This window comes from Candoia aspera, chromosome 10 (genome assembly GCF_035149785.1).
Source record: "Candoia aspera isolate rCanAsp1 chromosome 10, rCanAsp1.hap2, whole genome shotgun sequence".
Lineage (NCBI taxonomy): Eukaryota > Metazoa > Chordata > Lepidosauria > Squamata > Boidae > Candoia > Candoia aspera.
This window is the reverse complement of record NC_086162.1, coordinates 17,275,129-17,294,560: the sequence shown is the minus strand read 5'-3', so window position 1 is coordinate 17,294,560 and position 19,432 is coordinate 17,275,129. Positions and strand designations below refer to the sequence as shown.

The 19,432-nt window shown below is 47.6% G+C and overlaps 1 protein-coding gene across 2 annotated transcripts in view; it reads left to right on the top strand.

The window, feature by feature from the left end:
- Positions 1 to 2,526: 2,526 nt before the first annotated feature.
- The window catches only part of APLP1 (amyloid beta precursor like protein 1), a 41,691-nt gene continuing 24,785 nt past the window's right edge, over positions 2,527 to 19,432 (top strand). For both annotated transcript variants that reach the window (XM_063312549.1, XM_063312548.1), the window contains exons 1-8: positions 2,527 to 2,899; positions 8,638 to 8,805; positions 11,436 to 11,565; positions 12,988 to 13,100; positions 14,724 to 14,902; positions 15,408 to 15,685; positions 17,560 to 17,690; positions 18,862 to 18,936. In XM_063312549.1, coding sequence (XP_063168619.1) covers positions 2,786 to 2,899; positions 8,638 to 8,805; positions 11,436 to 11,565; positions 12,988 to 13,100; positions 14,724 to 14,902; positions 15,408 to 15,685; positions 17,560 to 17,690; positions 18,862 to 18,936 — 1,188 coding nt within the window. In that variant the 5' untranslated portion in view covers positions 2,527 to 2,785. The remainder of the gene's footprint in view (positions 2,900 to 8,637; positions 8,806 to 11,435; positions 11,566 to 12,987; positions 13,101 to 14,723; positions 14,903 to 15,407; positions 15,686 to 17,559; positions 17,691 to 18,861; positions 18,937 to 19,432) is intronic.

Genomic DNA, 19,432 nt, shown 5'->3' with positions numbered 1-19,432 from the left:
GGCTCTCCAGTTTTTTTGCTGCCCTGTAGGACCAGCTGAACTTTCTGGGCCCGTTCCAAAGACAAAAGCATATATAATTTGCTGCAGTCATCCATAACTGACACTTCTGGTTTAGCAAATCCCAAAAAGTTTTTCGCATGATGGCGTATGAGAAGAGAGGAAAAACAATAAAGGGAGGGTGGTCTTCAACACACATTCTTGTCCAATAAACCATAATTTATTGGTCCCAGATGGTTAAATCTAAAGTGGGCTAAAGCTCCTTGCAGCTTGGGGATAAAAATAAGAGACCTAACATATTTTATATTAAAAATGGGCTGTTCCTAGTTCCCTTGATTTTGCTCATTATGTTATAGATCACAGCTAACGTGCAGATTTTTCTAAAACCATCGAGCGGTGTGCCATTTCTGCCTGCAGCAGTTAGAACGGGGAGAGGATCATTCACACAAGCAAGTCGTATTCCAAGGTGAATGAACGAACACAGAAGTGTGAATGTGAGTACCAGACCATGAAAGCAAGATGTTGCCAAACTAGCAGCAGCAGATCATTCATTCATTCGCTTATTCAAAAGATGTATATGGCCACCCATCTTATACAATATAACCCTGGGAGGCTAACAACCATCAAGCCATTAGGGAATAAGTGAAAAAAATAAAAATAGGAACCCCACAAGATTAAAAAAACCATCACACTCCAGTCAAGGTGCCATAACAATCCCATATCAAACTACACATATGCTGGTCTCAACTCCCATCCTTGCTCAGTGCTTGAGAGAAGTTCTAGGTCTCCACACCCTTCCAGAAAGCTGAGGAGGTAGCACCGGCCTATTCTGCCACTACCTGCCCCAAACGTAAGATACCAGATGATATATTACATGGATTTACCAGTTTTTTCTCAACCTTATCAACTTTAAGATGTATGGACTTCAACTCCCAGAATTCCCCACCCAGGGAAGAAGACTCCATCACCTCCTTGGAACATTCATTCCATTGATGAACGTTCTCGTTGTTAGGAGCCTTGTGCTAGCCAGCCTCCGCCTTCTTGTAACTTTAATCCATTTCTTTTTGTTCCGCATTTAAAGAGAAGAAAGACTACACCGTAGCTTTCTTCCATGTGAGACTCCTAGAAGATATCCTAGCCCTTCTCAGTCTTTTCAAGGCTAAGCATGCCCAGCTCTTTAAATCAAACCCCATGTTTCCAGTTGCTTGGGTCATGTATGCCAGGCTCCACAGCCATTTTGGATCCAGTAGGCAGCTATGGAATTGTTTCACAAATAGGTTGCTATGAGGGGTCTGGCCAGTTAGAAAACACCGATATTCCGAAGACTAAATCAAGCCTGGGCAGTATCCCTCAACCATTTTATTTTCCAAGAATGCCTTTGAGTCTCTGTAGGATCTGGAACCATTACCGGAGATAGAGGTGATACCAGAAACTTAACCAAGAAAATTATATGGGCCAGAGAACATGTGGCAAGTGTATTATCACCTGGGGGGGGGGGGATGCTACCTTTCTCTGACTGGTTCCAACTGCTCAGAGCCTTACATTCTTGTATGATGCCCAGAGATCAACCCAGAGCTTCAGAGATGCTCCAGCTAGGCAGAATAGATGTGAATCTATTACAGCCCAGGACTTGGAAATTATACTACTGGGACCAGAGGCTTGGTTTTTGAGCTGAAAAAGTGCAGGCAGGATAGACATTGGGCCTCACTAGGAAGGATGATGGTCCCAGTCCCTTCCACAATGGGCAAACAACTATTGGAAAACCAGGAAGATGGGAGGCCAGCCCTGATCACATTTGAAGACCCACTAGAAAATGGTCTTGAAAGAAAGCTTTCCATTTGGATGTTTCACCTGGGGGAAACAAGATCAAGCCTTGCCTTCACCTTCCACTTACTACTGATTGAAGGAGGTTTTCCTTGGCCAGGTAGAGACCTGAATCCAGAGAAGGAGGTGGTGCCTTGATGGGAGGCAGATAGGAAAGGCAGCCCCCCCCCCTTCAACATCACCCTCCCGCCTCGCTTGCTGCTCTGCAGAAGAGTTTGGGAAAACTCGCTCTCTTTGGCTGGCCTGATCAAGGCCCCGGGATCGGGGACTGATCCCTCGTCCCAGGCTTCCTCCCTCGGCTTGCTGGCATCAACGCGGGGCGGCGGCGGCCAGCCAGTTCGCCAGCCGGCTCTCCCCGACCACGCGCGGTCCAGTTCAGGTCCCTGAAGACCAGGCGGCTCCGAAGGCGCCCGGGAGCCAGGAGAGGGGCGGCGCCTTCCTTCTGGCGGAGACGCTCCATCCCGCCTTTGGGAACGTCTGAAAGGGGCCGCCCGCCGCCGCCGCCGCCGCCGGAACCGGTGCTCCGGCTCTGGCCAAGCGGCCGCCCCGCCCCTCCAGCCGGGGTCTGCCCGCGCGCTCCGCCTCCCGGCCGCGGCGGGGGCTCCTGCGGCCCCTCCCTGCTGGGCGTTCCGTCGCTGCAGGCAGGGCGGGCGGGGCGAGGCGAGGCGAGGCGAGGCGAGGCTGGCGAACAGGGGAGGGGCCGGGCAGAGGCTGCAGCAGCGGGGAAGCGAGCGGCGACCGCGGCGGCGGCGGGGCCAGCTCCTCCTGTCACAGCCCAGCTGGGAGCCGCCGCAGCGGCAGCAGCAGCACTCGAGGCTAGTGCAGCCCAGCCCGGGGAGGCGACTCCATTGGCAGCCTCTTCGCTCGCTCGCTCGCCTCCGCCTCTCCCGCCTCGCTGCGGAGGAGCCGCACGCCTGCGCGCCCGCCGGAGCCCTCGGCCAAGCGAGAGCGGACGGGGCGAGCCATGGCTGGCTCGACGGGATGCGCCTCGGCTGGCTGGGCTGTGGCGCGCTGGCTCCTGGCGCCCCTGCTCTTGCTGGGCTCCTGCCCCGGGCCCGGAGGCGCAGCCAACACCCAGGTGAGCCCGTCGCGGAGGTGGGGCGGGCTGAGCCCCGACCCTCCCGGACCGCGCGCCGGCAGCGCCTCCCGGCCCCGCGCGCGTCCTCCGGAGGAGGCGGCCGGGGTGGGGGGTTAGAGTCGGCGTGCAAGGTGGGGCTGGGAGAAGGGGAAGGGGCTGCCCAAGGTCACGCCGGACCGGGGAAGGGACCTGCTCGGAGACCCCTCCCCGTCTCACTTCCTCCCAGGGGAGGGCGAGAAAGGAAGCGCTTGTCGGGAAATCCCAGGCGGGGGAAATGGAGGGGAGTGGGGGAGAGGAAACCGCACGTCTGTCTTCCCGCCCCGCTGTCCTCCAGCTGGGTGGGACTCCGCCGTCTGTCAGCCCCAGCCCTCACATTTGGAGGGCGCCTGGTTGGGGAAGGCCACCCATCGGCGATGGCCGAGCAAGGCGACTTGCGTGGTGGGAAGCGTGCTAAATCGTCATCCTCTGCCGTTGCCCTGCCTGCCCAGCGCCAAGCCTTGGGAGAAGCTGGCATCTCCTTTGTGTGCTATTCCTGCCTAGATTCGCGGTATGTGAAGGAGATCCACCCCACCCATCCAACCCAGGTGCTCCAAAGTGGGAAGGTGCCCTGTCCTCATTCAAATCTTTTCCTTCACGCCCCTCTCCCCCTCAATCCATTGCAACCTTTTCCTCAAGAGGGGAGAGAGTGACTGTGGTCAACATTTGAGAGCCAAGGCTATCCTCTCATTTCATAAGCTGGTGGCAGGTTTCCAAGTAACATCCACTGGAGGCTTGTTGCGATAAATGAGCCCTGTGGACTTGTTGTTGTTCAGGGGTGGGTTATGAGGGCACTCACAGTATTCTGCAAATTCCCCCATCCTCACATAGTCATAGGGCATGAAGCCAACCTTGGCCAAGGTATATTAACAGAGAGAGAATCATGTTCATCTATCTTGCTCTGTTTAATGCAGTGTTTCTCAACCTTGGCAACTTTCATATGTGTGGACTTCAACTCCCAGAATTCCCCATGCTGTCTGGGGAATTCTGGGAGTTGAGGTCCACACATCTTAAAGTTGCTGAGGTTGAGAAACACTGGCCTAATGAATGGACTGGTCCTTAGGAAAAACTGATGCACCAGGCCAACATGGACAGAGACCTATGGCTTCCACAGGCCTTCTAGAGCAGCAGTGAGAGTGAAGGAGATGCTGCCCTACCTGTAGAGGCCAAATAGCCAGAAGTCTGGTTTGAAATAAGACTAGATGCCTCTAGCCTTTAGGATGGAGACTACAGGATTTGTCTCAACTGTCCAACAGGGAGAGCCTAGCGGGTAGTCTGTCTGGTTGGTGCTGGTTAAAATCCTGCCAAATGTGCTCACAACTAGCTACCCTCTTTGAGGAACAATCCATAAAACCATGGCTAGAGGTTCCCGGGGAGGTAAGTGGCCTTGTATGGGATCTCCCATAGCCATCATTTATTCCTTCCATGGCATTATCAGCATTTTTATGTGGATTGTTTATTGGGCAAAATGGTTTGGAATCAGGAGTTCAACATGTCTCACTTTAGCCCTTCTGCTCCAAAATCTGGAGACCCAGTATGCATATTACAATTTTAAGAAGAGGTAATGGGCATCAGCCGTTCTCATCACAAATATTCTCATCACTGCATGTAAACGTTGCCATTAGGCTTGGTCACAGTGCAGCCCCTTCACTCTTTTACCTCAAGCCCTGAGTGATAGGACCAGCCAGTCCTCCCCCAGCCTGGCCTACTGAAAGGCCTCATTCAGAAGTGTGGGGATCCTTCAAGGAAAAGTGACAGAAGCTTCCAGCTGTTCAAGCCCACCTCTCTTTAGAAAATCCCATAATAGGATTCTGGCCCATGATGTGAGAGCATCTTTCCCTCTCCACTGTAGGGTAGGGTCAAATTCTGCACCAAAGGGTTAATGCCTTGATTTTGTGCATTTGAATTTTGTCAGTGGGGAGAGATTTCTTCTCTTATGCAGGGAGGGGGCTTTGCTCCCTTGCAAAACTGTGTTTGGATCATGGGGGATCTGGGGGACCCTGGCTGTGGGGTGGAATGTCTCCTGCAACATTGCCTAGACCGCACTGTGGCAAATCTGGGTTGAGTAGCAAATATGTTTCTTGAGGAAGACATAAGTGAACCTTCCCCTCCCACTTCTTACGGCTCATTGTTCTGGAACTAAACACAGCTTCTTTTGTGATCGGTGATACCTGCACAGTTACTTTAAACCCCACAAGAATGCCAGCTGTTACTGCAATCTGCTGATTGGAAAAGCCACTAGGTTAGGAAGATTCTTAGCCTAGCCATGCCATTGTACCTGGACTTATCTTTAGGTAGCCAAAATGACACGGCCCACTCATAAGAGATTGGTACCACTGGGGATCTGACTGGTTGGCAGAATTGGAGGGAAGGAGGAAGGAAGGAAGTCCTTATGGAAAGTGGCTGAAATAGCTGAGTGAGGATGTTTGATGGATGGCCAGAATGCCTGTCTAGGGAGGGAGTATGATGGAAGAGGCCATGGCTGAAAAGAATCCTGAACAAGAACCTTTAATGTTGGCACATTCTGTCTCTCATGGAGAGGAGAAGCTCAATGGAGTCAATGTTTCCAGAGGATGGGAACATTCAGGCTAGGTTCATACACCATGATTAGACATAAGATGGTTTGCTTTATTTTGGTGTAGTATGTCATAGGAACTTCATCTTTGTGGTTTGTAAGCTATGCTTTGTGGTTTCATGATAGGTGTGAACCCAGGCAGTTGCAGCTTAGTCTATAAACTGTGGTTCAGGGAAGCTTAGCTGACCACAGTGTTTGCACCCTGTTAGTGAAAGGGCTGTGTTTTGTGTGCGTGACCGTCAGAGGCATGGGGCTGGCTATGAATGCAGGCACAATGTTCAAAGACCTCGCTCTGTATTCAGCTGTGCAATTCATGTCATCTTTTTGGGGGGCAGGAATCCAAGAGATCTCAACCCAGCCTTTTCCTCCTGTAGGAGACAAAGTCAACTGAGGTTGCTGCTAGCACGATGCCGCCCTTAGATCTCCCTGCTTGACTTACTAGTGTTTGGGAAGCATATGACTTCACCTTTGTTTCCCTTAGGGGAATACAAACAGCAGCTGAAACCGCATGTCGTTCAATAATAAAAAGGACAATAAAAGGGCCGCCAAATAAATGCAATCAAGTGGCTTTGTTTTCAAAACTGGAATGCAGCTTAAGGTACTTGAAAAAGAGGGGAGAACAATTTCTAATGCTTCAGCAACGGGTGCAATCTTTGAAGCACCTTCTAGCTGGATGATTCTATCATTCTCCATGCCTGGCTTAAGATAACAGTGGGACTGGAGAGGAATTTGTCTTATGAGTCTCATTCTTATCCAAATGGAGGATTCTGCCGTATGGGGGCTCTAAGTGAGTGTTTGCCTTATGGTCGCCTCCTCCCTAGCCTTTGGCCCTGGCTATCTCCCATCCCGGCTTTGCCTGGCTTTCAACTGAGTAGGGACCTCCCTTAAAGACTATAGCCCTGAGGAAGGTTGGGAAAATGGTGCCTTTCTACCTCTGCCAAGGGGGACGTAAACCAACAGCAAGGACCAGTCATTTCCCCACCCAACTCCTTCAGTGTGCAATGGCCCAGCAATCTCCCTCGCCTTCCGCTCACCCCTTCCCTGTTCTTCAGGCCTGCAGGAGGGCCATCTTCCTTTTGTCTCACCCCTTGCACCCCTGCGCTGCTGCTCCTGGGTTGGCCAGGAGCCCAGCCTTCCTCCAGCATCTTGCCCGGTCAGTGATGAGGGTCAGTGATGAGGCACTGAGCCTGGCCTTGAATCAGCTGGAGAAGAGAGAGGTGGGGGACTAGGGGAAGCAGCTTCCAACAGTGGTAAGGGGAGGAGGAGGAGATAAGCCTGTTCTGGTGCTTTTATTCCTTTTGCAAGCTCCCCCACCCACTTTTGGAAGAGTTGCATTTTGTCCTGTTGCAAAAGGCGAGGCAAGGTTGGGAGAAGTTCCACCTCGCTTATCCTGCAGTGGTCCTCTTCTCCTGGCTGCCTTTGCTACCGCCATCAAGAGAACCTTGGAGCCTGGAGGAAGAGGGAAATCAGCTTGATGCTTCCTCCCTTTCTAGCTCACCTCAGTAAATTGGAGGGGGGGTGGTGAGAGCTCATTTACTGTATTAATCCTGTCTCAGTTAACCACTTCCTCCCCAAGCCAGCTTCCACCTTCCTGCCATCCCTTGGTTATTTTTAGAGGCAGGCAGGCACTCAACTGGGAATCCACTCCGCTGTTTTCATTTCTCTCTCCCTCCCTCCCTTTCCCAACCCTGCATTTGATGTCTAGTCGGGTGGTCAGCTTTCCATCAAACTGCAGCAGCTGCTTAATCACTTAAAGCACCAGCTTAGCCACGAGATGCTGCTTAATCCAGGCCTGATTTCTCCTTTGCCCCTCCATTAAAAAAACTCCTTTATGTACCCTCCCCATCTAGCCCCTCCCCAGGAAAAGGTGGGTTGCACATGGCCTGGATGCAGCCCACTTACTCTCCCTTGTATGTTTCCCACCTCTCTTTTATGTATGAGAAGCGGGGGAGGGGGGTGAATTCCTGATTTTTATACTAAATTATTGCTTTCCAGAAAAGGGGAATTTTATTTATGATTGATTGATTGATTAAATTTTATCACCACCCGTCTCCCCCCAAAGGAAGCTCTCTTCCTGTATCTTCAAAGACTCTGCCTTTCCTGGCCTTTCCCAAGGATCTCTTTTGCTGCTTCTAGTATTTTGGTCCAAAGCTGTTTCTGATTTTGCTAGCCTGGTGATGCTGTGTGAACAGATGCTTATTTGTTGCTTTGGTAGATAGGGTGAAGTTATGGAAGCAGCTTTGTTGCTCAGCCTGAGGCACCTGCGGGAAAGGAGGGACAGACAGAATTAAGAAGACAAGGACCCAGCCAGCATCCGTTCCACTTGGACTGAGCACAGTCCACTAGACTAGGCTAAAATAGGTTTTGACAGTCTGCAGTACAACATGTAAATGGAACCCAGCCATTGTCTGAGAACACTATGTGCTTGGGAATAGCATGTTGTGGGGACACAGCCCTTGTGTTTTGCTAACTCGGGTTCAGGATCAAACGTCCAACCAGATCCAACCAAAATTTGCTAGCTTTGGCCCTCTGGTGAGAGATGGTTCCCGACACCAGTGCTGAGATGCTACAAGAAGCTGATGGTAGAGGGATGGATAAGAGGATGGGGAGTCTTATGGAAGAAGGAGCAGAGAGAGGAAGAGGAAGAAAGAAGGAGTGGAGGAGGAGAAGGAAGGGCCAGCAAGTGGGGGTGGACCCTGAGAAGAGAAACGGCGGAGGGAAGGGTCTGGTGATGCAGTATTAATTTCCATCTGGGAGCTGGTCTCCATGGCAACAGAGAAGATCTGGCAACTCCATTGGGAGCGGTTACCACAGCAACAACATCCTGGTGGTTACCGGAGGAGGAGTCGCCAGAAAGAGAGATGGTGCAAACAAAGATGGGAGGGGTGGGGAAAGAGACAGCAAAGAACGAAAGAGCAGGTAGATGTAAAAAAAAAACACACAGGGAGGGCTTTGCTGAAGTGAAAGAGCCATGTGTGGCAGACAATGCCGTTTCGATGTCGCCTTGGGTGTGGTCCTATCCCAGCCAGAACTGCATGAAGGGGCCCATCCAGGTGACCAGCAGCATATGCTTGGTGCCTTTGCCAGACATGTTGACTGACCCTCACCCTTCTTTTTGTGTTTTCAGGGGATGGGAGCAGCACTTGGGCCAACCCTGGGGACCCCCCAAGTGGCCATGTTTTGTGGGAAACTGGTCCTGCATCTCAACCTCCAGACAGGGCACTGGGAGCCCGATGCCATTGGCACTCGAACCTGCTTTCGTACCACGGAGGAGATCCGGAGCTACTGCCAGGAGGTACACACACACACGCACACACGAGCGCATAAAAGTGCACACCCCCAATCTTCCTCCCATCCTTCCAAAGCTTTTTTCTTTCCCCATCTATCCGTTCTCCTGATTTCGTCACCCCTTCCTACTCTTTCATCACTACTCCCCCGAGCCACTCCTTCTGCCGACAATCTTGCTGTACCCACAGATCCATATTTTCAATCTTCAGCCTTCTGTTGGTTACAGCCTCCACCAGGCCTATTCCTTTCTAATCCACCAACACATCTTCTGCTGGCAGTCCTAGAAACCCAGAAAACAACCTTCAGTTCATCTTAAACTTTTCTCCAACCCTGTGACAGTATCTTCATCTGGAGTTAACTGAGGGAAAAAGAAGTTACACTGTCTACTCCTATCTAGTAATTCCCCCATCCCTCTTCAAAAGATCTGGAGATGTCAGGGAATGTTCCTTCAATGAGGCTAAGAAGCTGACATACCTAGATGGAGGTTCACCTGGATGCTGCTCAGTACTCCTCAGAGGAAGAAGCAGACTTCCAAAATACTCAACAAGGACAGAGTGGGCAAGCTCCTTTTGTTACCCTTTCACAACGCGTCAGCCATATATGCTGAGGAAACTGAAGAACTGCTATGCACTAACACGTTCAAGGTTAAGACACCAGCTGGGTTGACTTAGACAGAAGCTGATCAGATGCAGACGACAGGCACCGTGCCTGTGATCTAAGGCAGTGTTTCTTAACGTGTGGTCCTAGGACCCTCTCAGGAGTCCGCAAAACCAAAATTATTTGCCAGCCGATGCTGAAAAATAATACAATATTAAAATCCCATCAAACAACTGTGAGAAGCGGTAGCAGCAGCAAATGCATTTTAATTTTAATTTTTAATGTGCTAAATACTTGTAAGTATAACTGATACAAACAAAAGCTCTTTTGGGGTCCTCCAAAAGCTTATGTCACACTCATTGCTCAGTACAAACAAAACTTCCACTACATCCCAAGACACACCAACAAGAACTGATTGCATATTTTATTTTATTATGTACCTTCAGGTTGGTGTTGACTGCTAAATCACATAGATAGACCTTCTCCGGGATGATCTGCCCCCAACCTGGACCTTCAGGTCCTCCAACAGTGCACCCACCACCACTATAATCAAGTCCACCCACCTTGCTGCTGATTGTCCTCTTCTTCTCTTTCCTTCTACCTTGCATAATACATCCAAAATATGATAATTTGAAACTGATAATTAGTACCTTGAGTGAGAGCTCTGGATTAATTTGTTCTATGATCCATTTGTTTGTTTTCCTGGCTATCTATGGTGTTCTCAGGAGTCTTCTCCAGCACCAAAACTCAAAAGTGTCAATACTCTTTCCATCCTGCTTCTTCAGAGTCCAACTTTCACTTGCATAGAATGTCAAAGGGGAAACTGTTCCTTGTGTGGCTCTGATCTTTATAGGTATAGACACCTCATAGTATCTGAATATCTTTTCCAAGGCCTTCACTGTTACCCTATCAAGTACTAGGCTACAGTGTATTTCTTTCCTGCTGGTTCCTTTACTGTTGGGTTTTTTTTGAGATCTGTTCAATCATGTCGCTGTTCTCAGAGACTGCCTGGACAAGTCCCTGCAGTTTTCTTGGCAAGGTTTTCCAGACGTGGCTTGCCATTGCCTCCTTCCTAGGGCTGAGAGAGAGGGACTGGCCCAAGGTCACCCAGCTGGCTTTGTGCCTAAGGCGGGACTAGAACTCACAGTCTCCCAGTTTCTAGCCTGGTGCCTTAACCACTAAACCAAACTGGCTCTGTTGATAGTTGATCCTAAAAGGAAGAAGTCATCCTCACTTCAGTGTCTTCACAGTCAATTCTAAAGCTTGTTGCTGTACCTGTTGTCATTAGCTGGGTCTTTATATTTAAACATAGTCCCATTTTTTTCATTGTGCTCCTTGAGTTTTATTACTAGAGCTTGCAGAACTGCAGGTAATAAATTCTTAGTTTCCTTACCTGCCCTTTAAGAAACCATAATCTCAAGGTCCATCTCCCATGATAGCAGCTGTAATCCACATCAACCAGGCTCACCATTAAGGGATAAGGCACGACAAAATGGGGTGGTCCATTCCCAGAATGTTACGTTTTCCCTCCTAATTGGGCTAATCCAAGTGTTTCAGAGATGGTTTGTACATTTCTGAAAATGTATTTTCTGGAAGATAAATTAGGATATAGGATACCCAAGAGCCTGCAGGGTACATTTGGGCCAGCATTTCAGGATGTGCAAACTGTATGCAGAAAAGCAAACCAAAAGCCAGAGAGGTCTCATGGTTAGTCGTGGGCCACCTCTGATACAGGCCTTGAGCCCTCACATTCTTAGAATCTGCCTCACTTCCATTCCTCCTACCTGAGTTATCCACTGATATCCCTCAAATGTACTACCGAGCCGACAGAATATCTTGTCGTTCCATCTCTGAAGCTAAGCAAACCCACAACTGTAGAATACTTGGATGGAAGAGGGGAATCTGGAACTCCAAGGGTGCCATTCAGAGGAGCAAGACGGAGTGTCTCTATACATCACCCTTTGAAGTGTCCCAAGGGAGAATGAGCTGCTTTTCTCTGCCCTCCCTTTTCTGCCCTACTAACAGTCATCTTCCCTGCAGGTATATCCTGAGTTGCAGATCACTAATGCCGTGGAAGGGACGCAGCCAGTCACCATAGACAAGTGGTGCAAGAAGGGCCGATCATCATGCAAAGGCCAGATGCACATTGTGGTACCCTACCGGTGTCTTGGTAAGCACAGAGTCCAGGCTGCCTGAACTGTTTGCATCCCCAGTTGCGGATGATAAGAACGGACTTTAAAATTGGGACTGAAATTATGTGTTGTTGTCATTTTCCCCATTCCTTCCATTCCCTTGTGTGTTGTGCCTTTGAAAGCATCAGCTTGAAGGCAAGGACTGATCATTGCATGGCCCTCTGGGAGCCTTTTGGCAGATGCGGGCTCCAGAAGGATTCAAAATGAGCAATGTAGACCAGCTTTAAGATGTGTGAAATTCATGCTAGCTGGGGAATTCTGGGAGTTGAAGTCCACACATCTTAAAGTTACTGTTGAGAAACACTGGTGTAGACTCACGCTACAAAATTATATGCAGTTAACTCTGAGAAAGCCCAATTCAGTGGGACTTTATTTCTGGGCAGAAATGAAGAAGGAGAAGGTACTGTTGGGGCAAAAATTGATTGTGGACAAGGCTTCTGTGTCATTCTCTCTAGGAAAAAGTGCTGTGATGGGCTTTTTTGTCTTAGTGCTTATTGCATTATAATTAGCAGAGTAAGCAACTTGAAAGCCTTCAGTAGTTTTGAGCCTCAGTATCCATTGGCCACAGCAGCATGGCCAGAGTCAAGGAATTATGAGTTGCAGTCCAAAACTTCTGGAGGACACCTGATTGTCTATCCCTGTAATTAACATGCAGAATATATCTGGCAATTCTTGGGGTTCTTCAAACCTGGGGTTGCAGACATTTCTTTACCTTATTAGTTTTGGAGAGGCTGTTGCTTATCCAGAGATATATATCTTTCTGTCTTGCCTGCTTTGCACATGCTTGAATGGGATTTTTTCTTCTGCAAATCAGACTTTTGTCTATCCTGATCAACCTTTGGCAACTTGACACCTTCCATATTTGTCAGACTTCAGGTCCCATAATTCCCGGCCATTTTAACTGAGGATTATGGGAGTTAGTCTGATACAGACCGAAGTCTGATCTAGCTCAAGGTATCCTTAAACCAGGCAGGTTTGGGGACAGACTTTCATGCCTTCAAAACAGTTGCACTCTTGTTAAACCACAGAGAGAAGAGCCAAAATGGAATGCAGCAGCTTTCCTAAGCCTAAACTATTGGATCCTAGCTCCCATCAGTCCTAGCTAGCATGGTCAAGGATGCTGAGAGTTGTAGTCCAACAAAAAGCTGGAGAGCCCCAAGTTCACCACCCGTGGTGTGGGTGTTGAAGTATTATACTAAGATTTTTAAAAAACTAAGTTTCATGCCCTCCATAGTGACACAATCCATGGGAGAACAGAGGAATCACTTTAATCTTAGTAATCTTAGCCTACATCGCCAGGTATAGTTAGGATAAATACCTGATCAAGGTATATATTGCCAGGTATTCCTTGATAGGACAAAGTAATAAACCAGTACCTGCTTGCTCTTCTCTTCCCCCAGTGGGCGAGTTTGTGAGTGAAGCACTTCTTGTACCAGACAAGTGCAAATTCCTACACCAAGAGAAAATGGACTCATGTGAGACCTACTTGTATTGGCATAGTGTGGCTAAAGAGGTGAGTAGCCGTGGACGTCTTATCAAATGCATTCCAGCCTTTGTGCTTAAGTGGGTTTCCATGGAGGTTAAAGGCTTGCAAGGCATTTTAAGAGATGAGATTTTATCAAGATCACACTGAACTGTTGAACCCTTCCTCCAAGTGTGGGTTGATAAGGGATTGCTGCATGCTTTCTTATTAAAGCCTCCAGGAAGGTGTCATCGTGGGATAAGCAAGTCTGTTTGGTAATCATGACACAACATAGGAGAAACCACAGAACATTATCCAAATGGTGGGATTCCATTTCTGAAAACATTGGCTTGATGTTAATACTATTTTTTAAAAAAAGAAATTGTGCAGGTGTGGTGAAACACCCAAACTGCAAATGGCTAAGACTTATAGCAGTGAGTAGGGCCAGGACTTATGGACTATGGGAACCTCCATGCTGTCCCTCCCCTCCCCTCCCCTAGCAGCTCTAGAGCAATATGTAAGGCACTGTTTCTCAACCTTGGCAACTTTAAGATGTGTGGACTTCAACTCCCAGAATTCCCCAGCCAGCATGCTGGCTGGGGAATTCTGGGAGTCGAAGTCCACGCATGCTGGCTGGGGAATTCTGGGAGTCGAAGTCCACGCATGCTGGCTGGGGAATTCTGGGAGTCGAAGTCCACGCATGCTGGCTGGGGAATTCTGGGAGTCGAAGTCCACGCATGCTGGCTGGGGAATTCTGGGAGTCGAAGTCCATGCATGCTGGCTGGGGAATTCTGGGAGTTGAAGTCCACGCATCTTAAAGTTGCCAAGGTTGAGAAACGCTGATGTAAGGGAACGTGTGCAGCAGAAGAAAGAAATGGTGTACATGTCCTGATTTCACCAAATGCTTATAGACTGCTGGATTACTGTGGTGCAGGCTAAGTTTTATTTGCTCTTTTTAAATATAGAACAAATCCAAGTTGAGGTCTGTGAGCTGGCTGCATTCTGACATAGAACTCAACTGATGGTTGGTGTTGTGTCTGTGCCAATTTACAGTCTCTCTGTGTAAATCTGCACAACTCCATTTCCAGTGTAGACAAACTCAAATGAAAGGCCAATTTGGATTCTCATACATAGCTTCATGAACCATGGTTTATGAAGCCAGGATGAACTCCATGAAGACCATTCTGCCTTTCCCCTCATTTCCTCTTTCCTCCATCCCTGTGATATTGTTCTGACTTGTTAGCTAATATGAACCCAGAATTCCACATTTCATGTGTAATGGAGAACAATACAATTTAAGATCTCTGCATCAAAACTGCTGCTCGAAGGAAAGGAGACATGAAGAAAGAGTGTTTGTACCTAATTCTCAGTGGTTGTCTGAACCAAACCATCACCTAAATCAGTGTTCACCCAGATGAGGTCATTCTTAGTTGTGGTTAAACTTAGCTGTGGTTAAGTGTGGCATGATTACTTAAACCAAGCCACTTCTCACAGCATACATTGTGTTAAGTGAACTATAGTTTTGTCACCCCAGTTATCTGAGTTCATATGGTAAACTCAACTATACTGTATGGCCTAGGTTTACATGGCACTCTAGGCAAGTTCAGCGTGTTGTGTGAACCAGTCTCGGTGTTGCATTGCAGCATTTTGACCCTGTTCATATCCACCTTTCAGGCCTGCAGTGGTGAACGTCTTGAGCTACACAGCTACGGCATGCTACTGCCTTGTGGGGCTGACCGTTTCCGGGGTGTGGAATATGTGTGCTGCCCCTCACACCCTCCAGCCATCCGGGTGGAACAAGCTACTGAGGCGCCCCAGATGGTTGCCCATTTGAGAGAGGAAGCCCTGCGCAGGTGAGCAGATAGGTTTGAGCAGATCCAGCTGCACAGAAAGGTGATTAATCTCTGCATTGAGACCCAAATCTTATCCCTTGTAAGGCTCATTTAATCTAGGATGGTGTTTCTCAACCTTGGCACCTTTAAGATGAGTGGACTTCAACTCCCAGAATTCTCCAGCCAGCATGCTGGCTAGGGAATTCTGGGAGTTGGAGTCCACACATCTTAAAGGTGCCAAGGTTGAGAGACACTGATCTAGGATGTTTCTGGATCTGGACCTTAAAAGGAAAGTCTGTAAGGAAATGTTTAGATGTGTAGGTGTGTATATACCCATACACAATTTATCTCTTTATTAGTGCAAAATTAAAGGCACTGCTCCTACAGTTTTGTATAGCTGAATAGGAATATTTGCCTTTTCCCATGGGGAAAAGTGTCTCTACAGTTCCTTTTCCCTGCTTCTCAAATGCACCTGCTTGCTTGATGGACTTGTTTGGGATCTTAACTTGATGGATCTTTTCTCCAGCAACAAAGTACCAACAGGACGTATTCCAACAGAGGAAGAAAGTTTAGAATTGGAGGAAGACAGGAATATGGATGAAGAAGAGGAAGAAGAGGTGGAGGAGGAGGAAGAGGAGGAGGAGGAAGAAGAGGAGGAAGAGATTCCTGGAGAAAGTGCTCCTGACCCTAACCACTTCCATGCTGGCTGGGATGACTATTTTGTAGAACCAGGATACTATGATGACAGCATCACTCAGACCACCATCACCACAACGACTCAGACCACAGAAGAAGATGTCAAAGGTAAGCAATGGAGGGAAAGACCCATCTTAGGAGTCAACCTCATAGAGCACCTTCCAAGTTTCATGTTCTTTCATGCTCTTCCTCACTATCTCAACCTCCCAAGTGAGGAGACCATATCAGTGAAGAGATAGAAGGGCATCCTCTACTGCTTCTCTGGATGACCACACAGATTAAATATGTAAACAGGGGCAACATCATTTTTTAAAACCTTTTTGGCCTCCGAGAGCCACAGTGGGTCTTGCTGGTGATTTCATGACATCCCCAGAGTACACAAGCTGAAAAAGGTTAAAAAAATGTTTGGCTTTTGAGGTTGTTGGTCAGGTTTGGGGTTAATTTACTCTCAAATGTCTCCCTAAAAAAAGCTGGATGTTCTGGGGCTGCAAAAGGGGCCAGGGTGTGGTGGTATCTGAAGACCATAGGCCATGGTTATAACTCTGTGGATTACATCTAGAAAAAGAGGACCACCATACAAAGACTGTCAGTGATGACAGAGATCCACTGGAGGTGGCATTTTTATCAAGGGCTTCCCAGAACTCTGAGCCAGTGGCAGCCATGGTAAAGTTAGTGCTCAGGAGCAGATCAAAAGGGAGAGGAATATAGACTCTGTGTTGCAAAGTAGGGACCACTGGTGCATGGAAAGTAGAAAGTCAGGATGCCAGCTACTACTAGGTTGAGAAGGAAAGGATTGCTCAGCTGTTCAGCTGCTTTTCTCAGTCCCCATCACCTCCTTCTCTTCACAATGGGGAGTCTGTTTTGGAGACAGCTCTGAACCTGGCTCTCCCTGACACTAAGGGGTAGATACTTAGTACCAAAGCATCCTTTAGAGTGGGGGATGAGGGGGCTCTTGTGCTTCCATCTGTCCTGAGCCAAGTCATTGAGGGATGCTGCGCCCAAACAGATTTGTGTGCCTGAATGATTTTAAATATTAGAGGTAGGTGACTTCTGCAGGATAAGGCTATATTAGCAAGGGAAGCAACTGTGTGCTCTTTGAGCATTTTGGAATGCAAGTCCTTTGATGTCAGGCTGCTACAGAAATTAGGACCAATGTGGATAGTAACTGTATCATTATATTCTAGGAAGAGTAGCCATTGCAGCTGAATTTCTGAGCAAGTGAGAATACAGGTAGTATTCACTTAATGACCATTTGTTTAGTGATGGTTCAGACTTACGATGGTGCTGAACAAACCAACTTACAACCAGTGCTCACACTTGCGACTGTCGCAGCATCCCCACAGGCATCTGATCATGATTTGGGCGCTTGGCAATCAGTTTGCATTTATGACCATCTCAGCATTCCGTGGTCACATGATCACCATTTTTTACTTTCCCAGCCAGCTTCTGGCAGGCAAAACCAATGGGGAACCACATGATTCACATAACGACCATGTGGTTCGCTTAATGACCACTGCAAAAAAGGTCATAAAATCGTGTCAGATTTGCTTAATGACTGCTTCGCTTAGCAACCAAAATTCCAATCTCAATTGTGGTCATTAAAGCGAGGATTACCCGTACTGTAGTAATTAAGAATTTACACAGAGTCAGATCTCAAACCTATCACTCATTCTTGCAGTGCCTCCCTCTTTCAAGGAGAAATTTGGATTGCCTCTTATATCTAGCCCTCATCATGTGTGTTGATAATGGATACTTGTCTACATTTTCTGCATTCCTACTCTCCCATTCAGATAAGTCCACCAAGTTAAACTGGATTTACCCACCAACTGAGCCCTGGCACATAGTCCTTTCCATTTGTCCATGCTGGCTGGAACCAAGCATTGTTCTTGTCCAAAACAGTTAAAAGGCAACAGCTTACCTTATCTCTGCTTTAAGACAGATAAGAAGGCCTAGTCCTGTGTAACATGATTCCTCTTTTATAGTGACCCCAACCCCCCGCCCAACCGATGGGGTGGATGTTTATTTTGAAATGCCTGGAGATGGGAATGAGCATGCCAACTTCCTGCGAGCTAAGATGGACCTGGAGGAGCGTCGCATGAAACAGATCAATGAGGTAATACCTGGACAGACAGGAAGGAGGATTTGCTCAGCTTGCAGATATGCACCATGTGGCTATCAAAGGATTTCTCTGGACAGAATGCACCTGTACAATGATGGGGAGGGGCCTAACTCTAATACAAAAGATGGATGAACAATATAGATCATACAGATTTGTTGGAGCCATGTCTAAATTCCCTTCCTCCCTCCCTTTTTTATGTGCACTTATGTTCAATGTTGAACATAACTGACGTGATTTTCTGTTGTTTCCTAAAGAATGATGCCATTGGGGAAGAGTACATGTTTTGCACATCAGGCATCAATTACTTTTGAACTTGAAGTTCAAATCAGAAGAGATCAATGTTGGACCAGTATTACAAGATAACAGGGTCAGCAGTGAAGTTGAGGTTGTGGGTTTTCCATTCTCTGGAGGCTTTTAAGAAGAGGGTGGATGGTCACTTCTCGAGGATGGTTTATTTGGTTTTCCTGCACATCATAGAGAGTTGGACAGATGATCAACTCCACAGTTATGTAAGTCTATGACTTATAGAAAACAACTTCCTATTCCTTGCTCAGACAGATAGTTCTCTCTAGCTTTGAGAGATTGGGAGTGAGGATCTGCTGGCCTAGTAATGTTAGATCATCATGCAGATTGGTAATCAACTTGCAACAAGGAGAGGATCAGGCTCAATGGTTAGAGCTGAATCTTTGAGAGCATGTCTTGAGCATGCCTCCAAATGGCTGCCACGGCACGACAATGAGAGAGCTAGGCATCTTACTTTGCAACATAACAATTTCCCATTTAATTGCTTTCTTTTTTAAAAAATGAAAAGAATCTTTGCAAAGCAAAGTTGGGAAAGCAGATTTTGCTAAAGCCAAAGACAGTCCCATAGATAGCTATTTAGGTAGCTACTTAGGGAGTAGTGCATACAAGGGGTAGAAAGTAGTAGAGGAATGCCATTTCCTTTCAGCATTTACATACTCCACTCCATGCACTTTGTTCGTGTGGGTGTGACATCCTCAAGGGGTGTTGGGGTAACAGCTGAAAATTTGGGAATTGCGAAGTATAAGATTTCTTGAGCCAGAGGGATGCAGCAGAAACTGCTTTTCCGGAGGCAGGTTTGTACAGCAGAAGGGGAAAACCCTCGTACTGGCAGCATTACTGGCCTTTCATTATGATTTCACAGGTGATGAAGGAATGGGCCGAAGCTGACAATGAAGCCAAGAACTTGCCTAAAACAGACCGGCAGGCGCTGAATGAGGTGAGGTTGGCCAACGGTTGCATTGAAATCCATGTCAAGAGTTGGTGAACTCCAAGATTGGTCAGCAGATTCTTCACTTGTGGGATTCTTTACCCAGTGTGATACAGTTGTCCTTTCCATTCAGGTGTTAGAATTAGCTTTCAATTCCCATGGATTACGTTTTGGTTTTTGTATGGTTTACAATGCAAGTTAGCCTCTGGAAATTGTTTCAGATGTTTTAGCTGAGCAGGAATAACAAGAATCCTCTGTCTGTTTTCTTCATCCGTTGTTTGATTCTATTCTGTGTAAAAAATAGTTGCATTCTTTTTTTAATTGGAACACAACTTGAATGGGTTTCTACTCTGGAAAAAGGCCCAAACATGTTTTACCAAAAACAAAACAAAAGCTGGATCAACCACATTGCCTGTCTTTTTGGTCTGTCTGTGAGCAGATGTTGTGACCTGTCTTTAGCACATATCCATTGATAGCTGCCAGTTTCTGAACACTGATTTTTTTT